The 19,627-nt window shown below is 42.5% G+C and overlaps 1 protein-coding gene across 1 annotated transcript in view; it reads left to right on the top strand.

Moving 5' to 3' along the window:
- CERK (ceramide kinase) overlaps nt 1–19,627 on the top strand; it is a 132,358-nt gene that overhangs the window by 96,403 nt on the left and 16,328 nt on the right. The window contains exons 10-11 of the mRNA XM_077470446.1: nt 17,614–17,719; nt 17,899–17,975. Coding sequence (XP_077326572.1) covers nt 17,614–17,719; nt 17,899–17,975 — 183 coding nt within the window. The remainder of the gene's footprint in view (nt 1–17,613; nt 17,720–17,898; nt 17,976–19,627) is intronic.

Raw genomic sequence — 19,627 nt, 5'->3', positions numbered from 1 at the left:
ATTTTTGAAAACGCTGTTTCCAGTTGGTCCTGAACCTCCTCTAATCTGGCCGAATTCTGGTTGATCCGGGATACTGCCTGGTCAGTTTTCCGTTCCACAGTGTCCAGTCTCTGACCTATCTGCTGTAAATCTGCCTGTAGAGAGGTAGTGATCTGGTTTGCCTGCACTGCAAGGCTTTTGGACAACATGTGAGAGAAAGCAGTCATCATGGAAGGAAAGTCTGTGGGGGGGGGAGATCATCTTGTGCCTCACTGACTGCAAGCAGCAGGCCTGTATGTGGATCCCTCATAGGGGTGGAGGGATATCCTGTGCTCAATCCACCCAGCAGGGATTCAGTGGAGGAGGGAGAGTTAGCTATCTGTAAGGGGGCACAGTCTGTACCTTGGAAAGGCAAATGTTCTTGGTCCTGATCCGCAATGGAGGTGTCCTGTGGCGCTGTGGCCGGGAGGCCTCGTGACGCCGCCGCCATCTTGGCATAACTGACAGGGCCGCTTTCAGCCTTCATGCGGCCGGATAGATCCTTCCTGGCGTTCGGGGTCGCCATCCGCGGGATCCCGGAGTATTCCCCCGTTCGGATCCGCCTGTTTGCTGTGCGTTAGGGCGCTCTGTGCTCCGTGGTGGTCTTTACAGGGCTGTGGTGGAGCGGAGCTCTAGAAGCCGGCGGCCATCTTGGGAGACTCCGCCTTTGTAACAGTTTTATGTAGGGACAGGTTCACATTCAAATGTAGCATATTTGTGTTTTTTTATTTTTTATTATTCTCCGATCTCCATGAAGCATCTGTCATTTTTGGTGAAAACATTTTAATCATAAATCATTGGAAATAATTCAGAACTATATTTGTTTATCATTTATCAAGTCTTCCGTTTTGTAAGATGTAATGTTTTTGAAAGTCATGTCCCAGTAGGAAAATTAAAAACAGATTTACAAGAAAGCCATGTAAGCTGTGGATTGCAATTAAAAATGTAAATGTAATTTGTGGGTTTAAGATTTCTTTTGCTGTGCAACAGTGATCCATCATTTTACTGTACTAAAGCTCTCTGATGCACCAACATTGGTAAATGCAATTATGGAAATTCTATTTGTTTTTTTTTCTCCAAATTTTTATGAATTTCTACTTGTAGCTACTATAAATCACATCAGTTTTCTCAGTTATATTTACTCCTATATCAAAAATAAGATGAAACCAAATTGCAGCTTACACTCATGAATGCTATTTTTGTACGCGTAATTACTGCATTTCTTGCCTCCTTTTGGGAATTAAGATTTCATCTGCAACCAGCACATTGTGTAATGCAGTTAAACTTGGCTTTTGTTAACCCAGAGCGTGATTACAGGCGGTTGTGTTTTGCAGTTGTGCTACTAATCGTGCTTGAAGGCCAAGTTGGCTCTGTGACTTGGCCTAAGTATTCACAGGTTTTATGTAGTCAGTGCTCTTTTTTATATTAAAAAAGAACTCCAGGAAATCTGCTGACATACAAGGTGTTAAAGCGGGATTCTACCCTAAAGTGGAACCTCCGCTGATCGGAACCCCCCCCCCCCCCCCCCCTCCGGTGTCACAATTGACACCTTTCAGGGGGGAGGGGGGTGGAGATACCTGTCAAAGACATGTATTTTCACCCACTTCCGGGCATAGACTCCCACGGGAGTCTACGCCATTTCCTGCCCTGCCACCACACACGGGTCCCAGTGACAGCGCGGAGATTTCCTATTGCGCAGCGCGGCTCGCGCATGCGCAGTAGGGAACCGAGAAGTGAAGCCGATTCGCTTCACTTCCTGATTCCCTCACCTAGAATGGCGGCGGCAGCAGCCGAGGCCCGAGCGGTTGATCGGCCTCGGCTGCCGGCATCGCTGGAACCCGGGACAGGTGAGTGTCCATTTATTAAAAGTCAGCAGCTGTAGTATTTATAGCTGCTGGCTTTTAATATTTTTTTTTTTGGCGGAATCCCTCTTTAAGTGCAACAAGGTGTATGCCACTTCTGGAGGGTGTTTTTTTTTTTCTCTCTCTCTACAGTATCTAGTTTCACTGAACGTGGATAGGGCTATAATTCCAGAGTTACGAAACCTCAGCTACCAGTGTCCTACTTGGCAGCCCTACTGTCGACCCCTCCTATCCCCTTGCCCAATCCAAACCTTTCTGTGAATGGGCAGGGGAGAGGAATGAGTGTGTGTGTGTGTGTGTGTATATGTATGTATGTGTGTGTGTATATATGTGTGTGTGTGTGTGTGTGTGTGTGTATATATATATATATATATATATATATATATATATATTGTATGTGTATATCATGATTGTACAGTGGTGTGAAAAAGTGTTTGCCCCCTTCCTCATTTCCTGTTCCTTTGCATGTTTGTCACACTTAAGTGTTTCGGAACATAAAACCAATTTAAACAATAGTCAAGGACAACACAAGTAAACACAAAATGCAATTTGTAAATGAAGGTGTTTATTATTAAAGGTGAAAAAAAATCCAAACCATCATGGCCCTGTGTGAAAAAGTGATTGCCCCCCTTGTTAAAACATACTATAACTGTGGTTGTCCACACCTGAGTTAAATTTCTCTAGCCACACCCAGGCCTGATTATTGCCACACCTGTTCACAATCAAGGCATCACTTAAATAGGAGCTGCTTGACACAGTAAGGTCCACCAGAAGATCCTTAAAAGCTACACATCATGCCGAGACCCAAAGAAATTCAGGAACAATTGAGAAAGAAGGTACCGTATATACTCGAGTATAAGCCGAGATTTTCAGCCTCTTTTTTGAGGCTGAAAGTGCCCCCCTCGGCTTATACTCGAGTCATCGCTGTCTGCCTGCTCGATCAGCGTGTCGAGCAGACAGACAGCGGCCATTCTATTCTAATTCAAAAGCCGCGCCTCCGGCTCCGCCTTCGCCTGTGATAGGCGGAACACTGAATTTCCCAGCAGCCTGTGTTCCGCCTATCACGGACATCCGCTCATCCTCGTACTACGGACGAGGATGAAAGGATGGCCGTGATAGGCGGAACACAGACTGCTGGGAAATTGTGTTCCGCCTATCACAGACAGGGAGGCGCGGCATTTGAACAGGAAAATGGGCGCCGACGAAGAGCGGTGATCCTGGGACGGGACCGGACGGAGGCTCGGCTCGGCTTGGCTCGGGACGGGACGGGACCGGACCGGACGGAGTCTCGGGACGGGACGGGACCGGACCGGACGGAGGCTCGGCTCGGGACAGGACGGGACCGGACGGAGGCTCGGGACCGGACGGAGGCTGGGGACACAGGTAGGCTGGCCACACACACACACACACACACACACACACACATGGATGGACACACACACAGGGATGGACACACACACAGGGATGGATGGATGGATGGATGGACGGACACACACACAGGGATGGATGGATGGATGGATGGATGGACGGACACACACACAGGGATGGATGGATGGATGGACACACACACACAGGGATGGATGGATGGATGGACACACACACACACACACAGGGATGGATGGATGGATGGATGGACACACACACACACAGGGATGGATGGATGGATGGACACACACACAGGGATGGACAGGCATATCTCACCCTCGGCTTATACACGAGTCAATAGGTTTCCCAGTTTTTTGGGGGTAAATTGGGGGCCTCGGCTTATACTCGGGTCGGCCTATACTCGAGTATATACGGTAATTGAGATCTATCAGTCTGGAAAGGGTTATAAAGCCATTTCCAAAGCTTTGGGAATCCAGCGAACCACAGTGAGAGCCATTATCCACAAATGGCGAAGACATGGAACAGTGGTGAACCTTCCCAGGAGTGGCCGGCCGCCCAAAATTACCCCAAGAGCGCAGCGACGACTCATCCAAGAGGTCACAAAAGACCCCACAACAACGTCCAAGGAACTGCAGGCCTCACTTGCCTCAGTTAAGGTCAGCGTTCATGCCTCCATCATCAGGAAAAGACTGGGTAAAAATGGCCTGCATGGCAGAGTTCCAAGGAGAAAACCACTGCTGAGCAAAAAGAACATCAAAGCTCGTCTCAATTTCTCCACAACACATCTTGATGATCCCCAAGACTTTTGGGACAACATTCTGTGGACCGATGAGACAAAAGTGGAACTCTTTGGAAGGTGTGTGTCCAAGTATATCTGGCGTAGAAGGAACACTGCATTTCATAAAAAGAACATTATACCAACAGTAAAATATGGTGGTGGTAGTGTGATGGTCTGGGGCTGTTTTGCTGCTTCAGGACCTGGAAGACTTGCCGTGATAAAAGGAACTATGAATTCTGCTGTCTACCAAGAGATCCTGAAGGAGAATGTCCGACCATCTGTTCGTGTACTCAAGCTGAAACGAACTTGGGTTCTGCAGCAGGACAATGATCCTAAACACACCAGCAAGTCCACCACTGAATGGCTGAATAAAAACAAAATGAAGACTTTGGAGTGGCCTAGCCAAAGTCCTGACCTGAATCCTATGGAGATGTTGTGGTATGACCTTAAAAAGGCCGTTCATGCTCGAAAACCCTCTAATGTAACTGAATTAGGACAATTCTGCAAAGATGAGTGGGCCAAAATTCCTCCAGGAAGCTGTAAAAGCCTCATTGCACGTTATCGCAAACGCTTGGTTGCAGTTGTTGCTGCTAAGGGTGGCCCAACCAGTTATTAGGTTTAGGGGGCAATCACTTTTTCACACAGGGCCATGATGGTTTGGATTTTTTTTCACCTTTAATAATAAACACCTTCATTTACAAATTGCATTTTGTGTTTACTTGTGTTGTCCTTGACTATTGTTTAAATTGGTTTGATGTTCCGAAACACTTAAGTGTGACAAACATGCAAAGGAACAGGAAATGAGGAAGGGGGCAAACACTTTTTCACACCACTGTATGTGTATATACAGTGGATATAAAACGCCTACCCTGTTAAAATGTCAGGTTTCTCTGATGTAAAAAAATTTAGAAAATAATTTCAGAACTTTTTCCACCTTTAATGTGACCTATAAACTGTACAACTAGCTTGAACAACACACTGAAATCTTTTAGGTGGAGGGAAGTAAATATAAAAAAAAAAATAATATGGTTGCATAAGTGTGCACACCCTTAAACTAATACTTTGTCGAAACACCTTTTGATTTTATTACAGCAATCCTTTTGGGTGAGTCTATCAGCATGGCACATCTTGACTTGGCAATATTTGACCACTCTTCTTTGCAAAAACACACCAAATCTCTAAGATTTTGAGGGCATCTCCTGTGCACTGCCCTCTTCACATCACCCCACACATCGGATTCAGGTCTGGGCTCTAGCTGGGCCATTCCAAAACTTTAATCTTTTTTTAGTGAAGCCATTCCTTTGTTGGTTTGGATGTATGCTTTGGGTCGTTATCATGCTGAAAGATTTCTAGTAGAAGCCTGAAGGTTTTGTGCCAATATTGACTGGTATTTGGAACTGTTCATAATTCCCTCTACCTTGACTAAGTAAAGCTGAAGTAAAACCGCCCCAAAGCACGATGCCACCACCATGTATAGTATTCTTTTAGTCATGTACAGTTTTGTGTTTGTGCCAAACATATCTTTTGAAATTATGGGCAAAAAGTTCAACCTTGGTTTCATCAGACCAGAACACATTTTTTCACATTCTTTTGGGAGACTTCAGATGTGTGTTTGCAAAATTACCCGGGCTTGGATGTTTTTCCTCATAAGAAAAGGCTTTCATCTTACCTACCCTATAGCCCAGAAATATGAAGAATACAGGAGATTGTTGTTGCATGTGCCACATAGCCAGTGCTTGCTAGATATTCCTGCAGCTCCTTTAATGTTGCTGTAGGCCTCTTGGCAGCCTCCCTGACCAGTTTTCTTCGCATCTTTTCATCAATTTTGGAAGGACGTCCACTTCTTGGTGTTTTCACTGTTGTGCCATATTTACTCCACTTGATGATGACTGTCTTCACTGTGTTCCATGATATATCTAATGCCTTGGAAATTCTTTTGTACCCTTCTCCTGACTGATACCTTTTAACAATGAGATCTCTCTGATGCTTTGGAAGCCCTCTGTGGACCATGGCTTTTGCTGTAGGATGTGACTAGGAAGATGTCCGGAAAGACCTAGTAGAACAGCGGAACTTATTTGAAGTTAATTAGAGGCACTTTAACCACTTGCCGACTGGCTCACACCGAAATACGTCGGCAAAGTGGCACATGTGCGCAAAATCCCGTATGGGTTCATCGGCCCTTTAAGAGCCGCCAGAGGGTGTGCGCACGCCTGCTGCACAGCAGTGGACCCCACGCGCATAGCCTGCAGGCGCGATTGCCGTAGGCCATGAGAGGTCGCGTGCCCAAGCGCCAGCGCTGGAACCTATTAGAACAGCTGAACTTTATTTGAGGTTGAGTCCCTGATGGTGTAGTGTGTTACTGATGGTAGCCTTTGTTGCTAGGTCCTAGCTCTGCAGGTCATTCACTAGGTCCCCCCATGTGGTTCTGGGATTTTTGCTCGTTCTTGTGATCATTTTGACCCCACGGGGTTAGATCTTTCGTGGAGCCCCAGATCGAGGGAGATTATCAGTGGTCTTGTATGTCTTCCATTTTCTAATTATTGCTCCCACAGTTGATTTCTTCCATTAATACAGGTAATGAGTGGAGGACAGAGGAGCCTCTTAAAGAAGAAGATACAGGTCTGTGAGAGCCAGAAATCTTGCTTGTTTGTAGGTGACCAAATACTTATTTTCCACCATAAATTGCAAATAAATTATTTCAAAAATCAGACAATGTGATTGTCTGGATTTGTTTCCACATTTTGTCTGATAGTTGAGGTATACCTTTGACAATTACAGGCCTCTCTCCTCTTTTTAAGTGGGTGAACTTGCACAATTGGCTGAAATACTTTTTTGCCCCATTGTATATATAGTGGTAAAAGCTGCTATTGACCTGAAATTTTCACCACATGTCAGTAACAACCTATGCATACAAATAAAGCAAAACAAATACATTCAGAAATTATGTGTAATAAAATGGAATGACATGGAAAAAGCTTGGAATACACTAACTGAAATTAATTTAATACTTTTTACAAAATTCTTTGTTGGTAATGACATCTTCAAGGGTCCTCCTGTATGGAGAAACTTGTCGCATGCATTGCTCAGGTGTGCTTTTGGCCCATTCTTCCGCACAGTCTTCAGATCTCGAAGTTTCCATGGGCCTCTTCTATGAATCCTGATCTTTAGCTCTTTCCACTGATTTTCTATTGGATTTAAGTCAGGTGATTGGCTGAGCCATTCTCGCAGCTTTATTTTCTTTATTTTCTTTCTTTGAAACCAATTGAGAGTTTTTTGGCTTTGCATTTGGGATCAGTGTCTTGCTGAAATGTCCACCTTTTTCATCTTTATTCTCCTGGTAAATGGCAACAGATTTTTATCAAGAATGTTTTGGTATATTTTTTCATTCACCCTTCTGTCAATGAAATGAAGTTTACCAGTACTGTATCCTGAAAAACAGCCCCGCACATGATGTTCTTGCCTCCAAACTTCACTGTTGGAATGGTGTTTTTGGGGTGATGTGCAGTGCCATTTGACCTCCAAACATGGTGTATATTATGGCATCCAAAGAGTTCCACTTTGGTCTCATCTGACCAGACTATATTCCCAGTATTTCACAGGTTTCTCTAAATGATTTGCAGGAAACTTTAAACAAGCTGCAATGTCCTTTTTCTTCAGCAGTGGAGTCTTGCATGGTGAGAGTGCATACAGGCCATGGTGGTTGAGTGCGTTACTTGTTGTGTTTTTTTTTTTTTAAACAATTGTACCTGCTAATTCAGGGTCTTTCTGAAGATCTCCACAAGTGGTTATTGGCTCTTGGACAATTCTTTTGATAATTTTTTTTCACTCTGTCAGAAATCTTGAAAGAAGCACCTGGTGGTGGCTGGTTTATGATGAAATTATGTTCTTTCCACTTCTGGATTATGGCCCAACAGTGCTCACTGCAACATCAGAAGTTCAGAAATCCTTCTGTCACCAATGCCATCAGTATATTTTGCAACAATAAGGTTGCAAAGGTACTGAGAGAGTGCTTTTCTTTTATCCATCAGGAGAAGTTTCTTAACACCTTGGTAATGAGACACTTTTTTTTTTTTTTTGACCATCGGTTGCTACTGAGACTGAACAAGCTGATATGAATTTACATTGAGAAAGAGCAGGATTTCTTTATAACTCCTGATAGATTTCAGCTGGTGTCTTGGCTTTCCATGCTTTTTGCACCTCCCTTTCTTTACGTGTTCAATACTTTTTCCCTGTGTCATTCCACTGTATCAGACCCCTTTCACACCACACCGTCCATAGCGTCGGCGGTAAAACGCTACTATTTTTAGCGGTGTTTTACTGCCGGATTTGCGGCGCATTTCGGACGCTAGCGGGGCGCTTTTACCCCCGCTTGCGGCCGAGAAAGGGTTAAAACCGCCAGCAATACGCCGCAATAGCGGCGTTTTGCCGGCAGTATTACAGTGCTGCCCCATTGATTTCAATAGGGAGCAGCGATGGAGGAGCGGTAAACACACCGCTCCTTCACCGCTCCAAAGAAGCTGCTGGCAGGACTTTTCCCTGACGTCCTGCCAGCGCACCGCTGTAGTGTGAAAGTCCTCGGGCTTTCACACTCCAGACAATGGTGCAGCTTTTTTAGGGGGCGGATTGCAGGCGCTATTTCTAATGCTATAGCGCCTGCAAAACGCCCTGGTGTGAAGGGGGTCTAAAATAGAGGTCGACCGATTGTGCTGATAAAAAGCCGATTTAAAACTACAGCGGGACTTTGAAATGACTTCTGTCATAGAAGTCAGTGTAAGTTGCCATAGAAACGTCTTTACTCCTCTCTGGGCAGGCTGCCAAGAAAAGAACAAAATGATACAATGTTTACACTTAAATGAATGAAGTCATCTCAGTGTGTAGAAGTTCTCAGTTTAACCATTTAAAGACTAAATCTTTTCTGACACTTGTTGCTTACAAATAAAAATCCTGTATTTTCTGCCAGAAAATCACTTAGACCCCCCCCAAAAATTATATATATTTTTTTAGCAGAGATCCTAGGGAATAAAATAGCGGTTGTTGCAATATTTTATGTCACACGGCATTTGCACAGAGGTCTTTCAAATGCATTTTTTTGGGAAAAAAATACACAATTTAAAAAAAATAAATAAAATAAAAACAGTAAAGTTAGCCCATTTTTTTTTTTTTTTTTAATCTAAATCATACATACAAGTAAACTGATTGGAGGTTTGTTTTGTTTAATAAATGTTTAAATGTAAGATATTTTCTGTATCACTTATGAAGGCTGCTTTCACACTGGAGCGGGGCAGGCGTTGATGGTAAAACGCAAGTTTTAGCGGCTCTTTACCATAATTTTAGCGGTGCTATTTGGCTGCTAGTGGGGCACATATAACCCAGCTAGCGGCCAAGGAAGAGGTTAAATGCGCCCATGAAGCACTGCTGCGAAATCGCATTGCATGCGCTTCGGCAGTGGTGCCCATTCATATCAATAGGCAGGAGTGGTGGAGGAGCGGTATACACCACTCCAAACATGCTGCTTGCAGGACTTTTTTTTTTTTTTTAAGATCCTGCCAGCGCATCGCCTCAGTGTGAAAGCACTCTGTCTTTCACACAGACTGCAGGGGAGCCATTTTGCAGGCACTTTACAGGCGCTATTTTTAGCCCAAAAGCCCCTGAAAAACGCCCCAGTGGGAAAGGTGTGTGAGATCAAGGGGGATTAAAAAAAATAAAATAAATAATAATAAAAAAGGAAAAAAAATTAATAAATAAAATAAAATCGGCTTAACATATCGGCCCAAAAAAATCGGCATCATATATCGGCTATCGGCCGCCATGATTTCTAAATATCGGCATCGGCCAGAGAAAAACCCATATCGGTCGACCTCTAGTCTAAAACATAACTTAGTTTCTACACTTGTTTTGGTTTATTTGTATGCATGGATTTCATGAGTTGATACTGACATATGGGTAAACATTTCAAATACATTTAGCTAGATAAATGGTGACGTGTTCCATACTTATTTTACCCACTGTATATGCAGCATCACCGAGGTGGACCTTCTTCTAAGATGAAACATATATGCGCTTCTGTGTTTGTGCTGGAAGCTTGCTCCCAGCTTTGATACCAAGCTGTCACCCACCTTTCTGGTTTTGTACTAATTATGAGAGCTGGGGTCATATCCTGATCATGCAATGTGATTGTCACAGTAATCAATATGCAAAATCCACCCTTGTACTCGGAGAAATCCTCTGGCGAAAAAATACATTGTATATCTTTCTCCTAGCCAGAGAAGAAGAATGTAAACGACAAAAAAAATCTGCTTGTAAAAAAAAAAAATATTTTAAGAATACATTAATACATTTAAAAAAATAATATAACAACTGGATCTGAACATGATCTAGGTTTGTGTCAGGGGCAGTGTATTTTAGGGTAGGATTATTATATATTTTTATTTTGCGTCTGAGTAATTACCATGTGTACAAACCACAAATAATGTACACATATGGGGTATCGCTGCAAATGACAGACGTTGGATCATTTATTTTGGGGTTATTTTTGGTGGTGGGTCATGGTAATAGCAAGAAATATACAGCTACATTTTAAAAAATGATGTATCTTAATCGTACCTGAGTTATAGACTGGTACCTTCAGGTGATTGGACATTGGTGAAGCTTAAGATGCTTTGGTTTATGCCCACAGTGACGGGCGAAGCCTGGGCCCTAAATAGTGACAAGCGACGTGGACATTTTACAGACTCATTCTGATTTCCTTGACATTTACTGTAGTCTCACAGCAAGTATGAGACAAAATGTTATTTGTCTATCCTGATTAGTATGCGTTTATACATTAAAACTATTAGGAAACTGTGATTTTGCTTGAAACATATTCACGTAAACAGTGTGAACTTTTCAAACTTGGTGCTAAAGTTCAATAAGCTTAGTCTCAGGTGGATGACCAGGTGTTGGGAAAAACAAAGCAGAGGCATCACTCCTTTCCCTCCCTTATTTTCTATAAAGGGGTGTGCAAACCAGCTTTCCATCTCCACTGAGGTCAGATCTCAGTATAGCTTCTCTAGAAGAGGGAGAGGAATGAAAAGGACCCAGAAGCAGTGTTAGGAAGCCATGGAAGATGTCTCACCCCCAGGCTCCCATACACCTGATTTTATAGCTTCATGCAGTATGCTCATTGTTGATATGCTCAGTTTTTCTGTGCACAAAAGCCTTGGCCTTGCCACACTTGATTCACCACAGTCATGTTATGCCTCTTTGGATACTAAGAGACCAGTGTAAAAAGACATTGTCTGTTCATGAACAAAAATAATGAGCAGTCTCAAGATCGGATCAATCCAGAAAAGAATTCACCAAAAAAAGTGACTAAGGCCCCTTTCACACCGGACAGATCAGTAATGATCCGCCCCGTGGTGATCCGCTTCCTCAGCGGGGATCGTTCCGTTGTTCCCGCTGAGCCAGCGGCGGACAGGGTGGTCCCTGCACACTGTACAGGGACCGCCCTGTCAGCTCTCCGTTCTCCTCTATGGGGGATCAGATGAGCACGGACCGTCTGTCCGTGTTCATCTGATCCGCTCTGCAGACGGATAGTAAAATAGGATTTTCCTCCGTCTGCAGAATCGGACAATAGCGGAGGCAGACGATAGCGGGTGTCTGCGGATGTTGATCCGCGGACACCCGCTATCCCATAGGGATGCATTTATGTCCGTATTTCATCCGCAAACGGATGGATGAAATACGGACATACAGTCCGCATGTGTGAAAGGGGCCTAACAAACAGGAGGCACTGATTTGTGTACATCCAAAGCAGTTTATAATCCAAAGAAAATTTTCTGTTGCGTGTAAAGACCTTTCAATCTGAGTATTATAGATGGGACTTAAAACCAGTGAGACGTAAATTTACACACAACAGTTTTCATTCAGTTCATAGCCATAACACTTTAAAATTCATGGAAAACTAGAAAAATGTATATATTTTTTTAAATTTATTTTCTCTATTTTCTGTAGACTTAAAAATAAAAAAGATAAATATAAAAACACTTAAAATTTACCCAGCCGCTCAAGACATTTAAAACACACCAAAAAACAAAAAATACAAATAACCACGCTGAAGGTCATTGTACATCCATAGAAGTTATATATCCTGAGCCAATACCCCAAATATATGCACCAAAACAGGCTTTCACACCAAGGTTCACATACCGTATATGATTCTCTTGAGAAGCAGATCAAATCATTGTGTCACATAAAGTAAAGTGATGCCTTCTTCATAAAGCTGATTATCGAATTTATTTCCCTTATGTACAGCTTTTCAAAAACTGGAATATTGGCAGGGGGCAGGAGATTAATACAGTGCCTTGCGAAAGTATTCGGCCCCCTTGAACTTTTCAACCTTTTGCCACATTTCAGGCTTCAAACATAAAGATATAAAATTTAAATTTTTTGTGAAGAATCGCCAACAAGTGGGACACAATTGTGAAGTAGAACGAAATCTATTGGATATTTTGAACTTTTTTAGCAAATAAAAAACTGAAAAGTGGTGCGTGCAAAATTATTCGGCCCCTTTACTTTCAGTGCAGCAAAATCACTCCAGAAGTTCAGCGAGGATCTCTGAATGATCCAGTGTTGTCCTAAATGACTGATGGTGATAAATAGAATCCACCTGTGTGTAATCAAGTCTCTGTATAAATGCACCTGCTCTGTGATAGTCTCAGGGTTCTGTTGAAAGCGCAGAGAGCATCATGAAGACCAAGGAACACACCAGGCAGGTCTGTAATACTGTTGTGGAGAAGTTTAAAGCCGGATTTGGATACAAAAAGATTTCCCAAGCTTTAAACATCCCAAGGAGCACTGTGCAAGCGATCATTTTGAAATGGAAGGAGTATCAGACCACTGCAAATCTACCAAGACCTGGCCGTCCCTCTAAACTTTCAGCTCAGACAAGAAGACTGATCAGAGATGCAGCCAAGAGGCCCATGATCACTCTGGATGAACTGCAGAGAACTACAGCTGAGGTGGGAGAGTCTGTCCATAGGACAACAATCAGTCGTACACTGCACAAATCTGGCCTTTATGGAAGAGTGGCAAGAAGAAAGCCATTTCTCAAAGATATCCATAAAAAGTCTCTTCTAAAGTTTGCCACAAGCCACCTGGGAGACACCAAACATGTGGAAGAAGGTGCTCTGGTCAGATGAAACCAAAATCAAACTTTTTTGCCCACAATGCAAAACGATATGTTTGGCGTAAAAGCAACACAGCTCATCACCCTCAACACACCATCCCCACTGTCAAACATGGTGGTGGCACCATCATGGTTTGGGCCCGCTTTTCTTCAGCAAGGACAGGGAAAATGGTTAAAATTGAGGGGAAGATGGATGCAGCCAAATACAGGACCATTCTGGATGAAAACCTGTTGGAGTCTGCAAAAGACCTGAAACTGGGACGGAGATTTATCTTCCAACAAGACAATGATCCCAAACATACAGCAAAATCTACAAAGGAATGGTTCACAAATAAACGTATCCAGGTGTTAGAATGGCCAAGTCAAAGTCCAGACCTGAATCCAATCGAGAATCTGTGGAAAGAGCTGAAAACTGCTGTTCACAAACGCTCTCCATCCAACCTCACTGAGCTCGAGCTGTTTTGCAAGGAAGAATGGGCAAGAATTTCAGTCTCTCGATGTGCAAAACTGATAGAGACATACCCCAAGTGACTTGCAGCTGTAATCGCAGCAAAAGGTGGCTCTACAAAGTATTAACGCAAGGGGGCAGAATAATTTTGCACGCCCCACTTTTCATTTTTTTATTAGTTAAAAAAGTTTCAAAAATCCAATAGATTTCGTTCCACTTCACAATTGTGTCCCACTTGTTGGTGTTTCCTCACAAAAAATAAAAATTTTATATCTTTATGTTTGAAGCCTGAAATGTGGCAAAAGGTTGAAAAGTTCAAGGGGGCCGAATACTTTCGCAAGGAACTTTATATTAATGAATGTGGGGCATATGCAGCTCCAGTGTGATCTGTATGTGAACTATTCTTAAATTCCAAGTTGTTAAATTCAATAATCATCAATGGTCAGTAATTTTAAACCCAAATCTTCAAATTGTAGGCATACGTACATAGAACAACACCATGAGTTTGTTCTGAGTTTATAATAGTATGAGTGCATGCAGACAGTTGACTCTGTGTTCTGTTGTTTACCATGATGACCCCAATGTCACTAAAGTCCTCAGCATAGAGTGCCATCAGCACAGAACTGGCAGAAACTGGTGAGACCCATGTACACCTGTGTTGCCAGAAGTTGTCTTCATGGAAGAATTGTGGCCAAAAAGCCATACTTCCAACATCGAAACAAGGCTAAGCGACTCAACGATGCACAAAAACATAGGAACTGGAGTGGAGACCTGTGCAAATATGAATGTCTGAAGGCAACGGTGAAGCATGATGAAGGTTCTTGCAAGTTTGGGACTGCATTTCTGCAAAATTAGTTGGCGATTTGGGCAGGATCAATGGTGTCCTCTATGCTGAGAAATACAGGCAGATACTTCTCCATCATGCCAAATCATTAGGGTGGAGTGTGATTGGCCCCAAATTTTGCATCAGGATAATGACCAAAACATACAGCCTGTGTCGTTAGGAACTATCTTCAGCATAAAGAAAAACAAGTTCTGGAAGTGATGGTTTGGCCCCCACAGAGTCCTGATCTTAACATCAAATCTGTCTGGGATTACATGAATAGATTGATTTGAGGAAGGACATTGCATTACTTTACAGTTATTAGTAGACCTAATGATTGTGCAATCAGATTGTAATGAGTGGGGTGCTTTAAGGGTCCTCATGAGAAATTTGCATCAGAGTCATTAATACAAATATTTATTTCTCATGAGAAACACTTTCCTTGTATTCTTGTAAATATCACTAAAAAATACTTTTATGATAATGAGTTCCACTGTGCATCTTGAGGGAGAGAGAGTTGTATACTGAGAATAAAACAGGACCACAAAGCAATAGAAATGCAACAAATGGCATGCAGTAGAGGTGGGGGTTAGCACAATTTGACAACTCTAGCACAATTTATGAGGGTAGGAGCTGTGGCTGGAAACAGACACTGCCTGAAAAACATCAGGCTAGAGCCATGTTATGGAGCAGTGGGAGAAACAAATATCCTTTTAGCAGTGCTCAGATTCTATGTACACGGACAGCGGTGGATGTGTTTTCATGCAGTTAGTAGCATAGTTTAAATTATATCAGCACTGGGCAGAATACTGTAGGTGAGCTATTTCCTGGAGTGGGTCGCAGGTGGGTTTTCTGAAGGAGAGCACTGTTTAGAAATGGGGTGCTTGAACACAAGTGCAGAGGATGCAGAGAACCCTGCTTCAAAGCATCCAAAGGGAAGTGCTCTTCACTGCCTGGCTGTGATCTTGAGCAATCAGTCTACCATAGAGCTTTCATCCAGCATATGGGCTCCCTATTTTACCATCAGGACCTTGCAAGGGACATCCTGCATTAAGATACATTATCACTAGGTGGATAAGATAACTAATCTCAAGAGCTTACACCCTGTAGGACAGAGCACCTCCTGCTCTAATTCTACCTGATGGGAGTTTCTTGGGTATTCTGACATCAAGCCTGTCTTGCCCAGCTTTGTAAGGTTACCATCTGGTCTTCTGGGTTTTTTTTTTTGTTTTTTGTTTTTCCTTCAAGCTATACCAGGTGACTGTCAAATTATTTGTGGATGCAGATTTGGGCCACAAGGCTCTTGCAGTGGAACTCTTGAGTTGGGCCGGTTTACCCTTGGTATTGTTGAGCTTGTTGGCACAGTTTTGTTTGCCCAGTTGTTGCCCTTTCTTTTTCATTGATTGGGGACAACCCAAGGTCTATGAATGTCAAGCTTGTGGCTATTGCTGTACTATTTAGCTAAAAGGAATATAAACCTACCTGTAAATTCAATATCTTGGTGCACAGTAGAGAGTACAGGACACAGGCCACCCCCCCCCCCCCCCCCCCTCTGTTCTGTGCTAAGCCAACCATAAATGGTTTGTATCTTGTTTGGTTCAGCAGGGACTGGCCAAGCTTCGACCCATCCATGGACAGCATGTCAGATTTTTACATTTAATTGTTGGCGGCTATGTCCGCTAGCAATTTTCATTGCGCTCTTCCAGCAGGGATGGTTCCCTGCACTGATTTGTGGTAACTAGGGAATTGAACGAGAAAATCTGTGGCCTGCTTTACTCTGCATTGCTTGCTAGAAAACTGAGGACTCAGAGAAAGAGAGGTGAGGTTTTGGGGGATGCCTAAGGTGTGTGCCTTAAAAACATTGTCTACACTCACCTGAAGGTACTAGTCTATAATCCAGGGTCAATGAATATGAACAATTTCCCAGCACACTTGCCAGCCTGCAAAACAACTAAATTGACCCTGTTTAACCGTTTACGTTAAAACAGGGGCTTTTGTTTTGCACACAGTTTCAAATATATGCATAAGTCGCATTGCCTATAACGAGGCGCCTCTGTATATACTGCAGTCCAAACTCTAACATTTCCAGAGCGCAGGCTGGCTGGTAAGTGTGCTCTGTTGTGCTATAAAGCCTGTCGAAATTCTTTTATTTTTTTTATTTTTTTAACCTTGAGATCTATTACTATTTAGCATCAAATGAAGACCCACTCCATTTTTTGCCTGAAAATAATATAATAATGGTTTACCAGCAGACATGAAGTGGTTGCAATGAAATGCACAACTTTGGTATTGCATGCCAAGCTGGGTTCAGACATTACGTTTTTGTTTACTATCCATTGTGAAGGAGTTAATGTCCAACCAAGCTCTTCTAACCTTTGAATCCCTTACATTGTTTATAACATTTCCAGGAAGTAATTCATAATATTCCAAGTGCAATGTACACATATGGAAAAAGCTACAAAATGTCCTTAAAGAGGAACTGCAGTCTGCTCACATATTTTGTAATAAAAACATATTTGCCACTCTGAAGCTTCCCTCCCACCCTTTGCATATTATTTGATCTATACTGTTATTCTGTACTTGCCAAGTATGCTGCAGATATCTCCCTCCACTGAGTCTGGCTGCATCCATTTTAACTGTTGGAAGCTGAAGCTCCTGCCTGTTCACTTATTAGATTTACAGACACACCTCCAGCTCTGCAGCTCTCATTGGCCCTCTTATGACTCATCCCCCCATCCTTCCTGGCAAACTCTCACGAGAGTTAAAGAGCTGTGCATGATATCATGAGCCTAGGCTTTTTACCAGACAAGAAAGAGAAAGTGGGCTGTATAAGGTATTTACTGGCAGAAAAAAAATGTTTTACTTTCCAAAGTTAAAACAACAAAGGAAGAAGATTTAATAGATGGAAAGATGAAAAATGACTGAAGGTCTGCTTTAGGGTAAAAAGCCAAGTGTAAGATGTGTACCCTGCTAACTTAATTTAAGAGGACCAATACTGGGACACATAACAGCATTACTAATTGCAGTTATAAACTTTTATTGCTTCTCCTCTTTATAATTGCTACATAGCTGCATTCGTTGAGATGATGTAACCTGTATGGTAAAGGCTAAAACTGAGACTGTATATTTTAGGCTTCAAGACTTTTCTATCTCATCGATACTATGAAGGGACAGTGTCTTTCCAGCCAGCAAAGTGGACAGTAGGATCCCCAAAGGATAAAGTCTGTTGCACATCTGGGTAAGTTGCTTTATTCATTGAAACGCACATCTACTCAATTTATGATAATTTTTTGCACTTACACGAACTACAATAAGTAAAGTTCTTTGCTTATGCGATGTATAACATGTCATATGTGGTCATCAGAATGTAAAGAAATTGTTCCCCCACTTAGGTTTGTATTTGTTTTATCCTTCTAGGTGCTACATTTGCAGGCAAAGTAGCAATCAGCTGAGGGAGCAGCAGAGAGCAGAGACCTGTGGGTTTCAAAACAATGGTGAGATTATGTTAATTAAAAGATAATTGATAACTCTCACTGTGGCTAAAATAATCTCTGTGCTTTGATAAATATCTGTTCTACAGTTCAGGGCTAGGGATATCTAGTTCAGGGTCAAACAAAACAAAGTCACCAGGGCTAAATGTTATATTTATATAACCAGTATTTAACCACTTTCAGACCTAACCATTTTGCTGGCTTAAGACCAGACCACTTTTTGCGATTCGGCAATGCGTCGCTTTAACTGACAATTGCGCGGTCGTGCGACGTGGCTCCCAAACAAAATTGACGTCCTTTTTTTCCACAAATAGAGCTTTCTTTTTGGTGGTATTTGATCACCTCTGCGGTTTTTATTTTTTGCACTATAAATAAAAATAGAGCGAAAATTTTGAAAAAAGCATAATTTTTTTACTTTTTGTTATAATAAATATCCCCCAAAATCATATAAAAAATTTTTTTTGCCCCCCAGTTTAGGCCGATATGTATTCTTGTACATATTTTTGGTAAAAAAAAATCGCAATAAGCGATTGATTGGTTTGCGCAAAAGTTATAGCATTTACAAAATAGGGGATAGTTTTATGGCATTTTTATTAATAATTTTTTTTTTTTTACTAGTAATGGTGGCGATCAGCGATTTTTATTGTGACTGCGACATTATGGCAGACACATCAGACATTTTTGACACATTTTTGGGATCATTGTCATTTATACAGCAATCACTGCTATACAAATGCAGTGATTCCTGTGTAAATGACACTGGCAGTGAAGGGATTAACCAGGGGGTGGCAGTGTAGGGGTTAAGTGTTCTTAGGGGCGTGTTACTAACTGTGGGGGGCTGGGCTTTGTTTTAGTGAACACTGATCTCTGCTCCAATTACATGGAGCAGAGATCAGCGTCACTTGTTGCTAGGCAGAACAGGGAGATGCTGTTTACAAAGGCATCTCCTCTTTCAGCCGCCCTGTGAGATGATCTCGGGTATCCCCACGGCGATCAAGTCCACGGGACCCGCGGCTGGCGGCACACATGCGATGGCAGGGCGGCATTTAAAATTGGACGTACCTGTACGCCAATATGCCTGCCCGTGCCATTGTGCCAACTTACATCGGCGTGCGCCGGTCGGGAAGTGGTTAAGAACATGCAAACATTACATATTTGTGTTAAAATATGGATTATAATAATGGACAAGAAGCTGTTCATCACTGCTTTCTTTCAATGGGTTTTTCTATTCTTTCTATACGTTTTTACCTATTCTCCAAGATATACAGTAATAATGTCAGATTTTATTGAGAATCTCTGCGGGAAGTATCAGAGCTATGGGGCAGAATAACGGGTGTGTAATTGTATAGCCTTTCCTTTTTAAAGTGATAATAAACGTTCAGATTTTTTTTTTCTTTAAAAAATGTTATACTTGCCTGCTCTGTTGGTTTTGCACAGAACAGCCCCAATCCTCCTCTTCTTGAGTCCCCTGCCAGCAATCCTGGCCTTCCTCCCGGCATGGCTCGAGCCCGCTCCTTCCTCACTGGCTGTGATTGACAGCAGCATGAGCCAGCGGCTCCCTCTGCTGTATCTAAGCCAATGAAGAGTGAGAGAGTAGAGAGCCTCAGCTCTCGTGCGCATTGCTTTGAGATCAGGCTCGGGTAAGTTGATGTACA

Source organism: Lithobates pipiens, unplaced genomic scaffold (genome assembly GCF_037356315.1).
Source record: "Lithobates pipiens isolate NorthernLeopardFrog02 unplaced genomic scaffold, aLitPip1_a1.2 Scaffold_8, whole genome shotgun sequence".
Lineage (NCBI taxonomy): Eukaryota > Metazoa > Chordata > Amphibia > Anura > Ranidae > Lithobates > Lithobates pipiens.
This window is presented reverse-complemented; position numbering and strand designations above follow the sequence as displayed.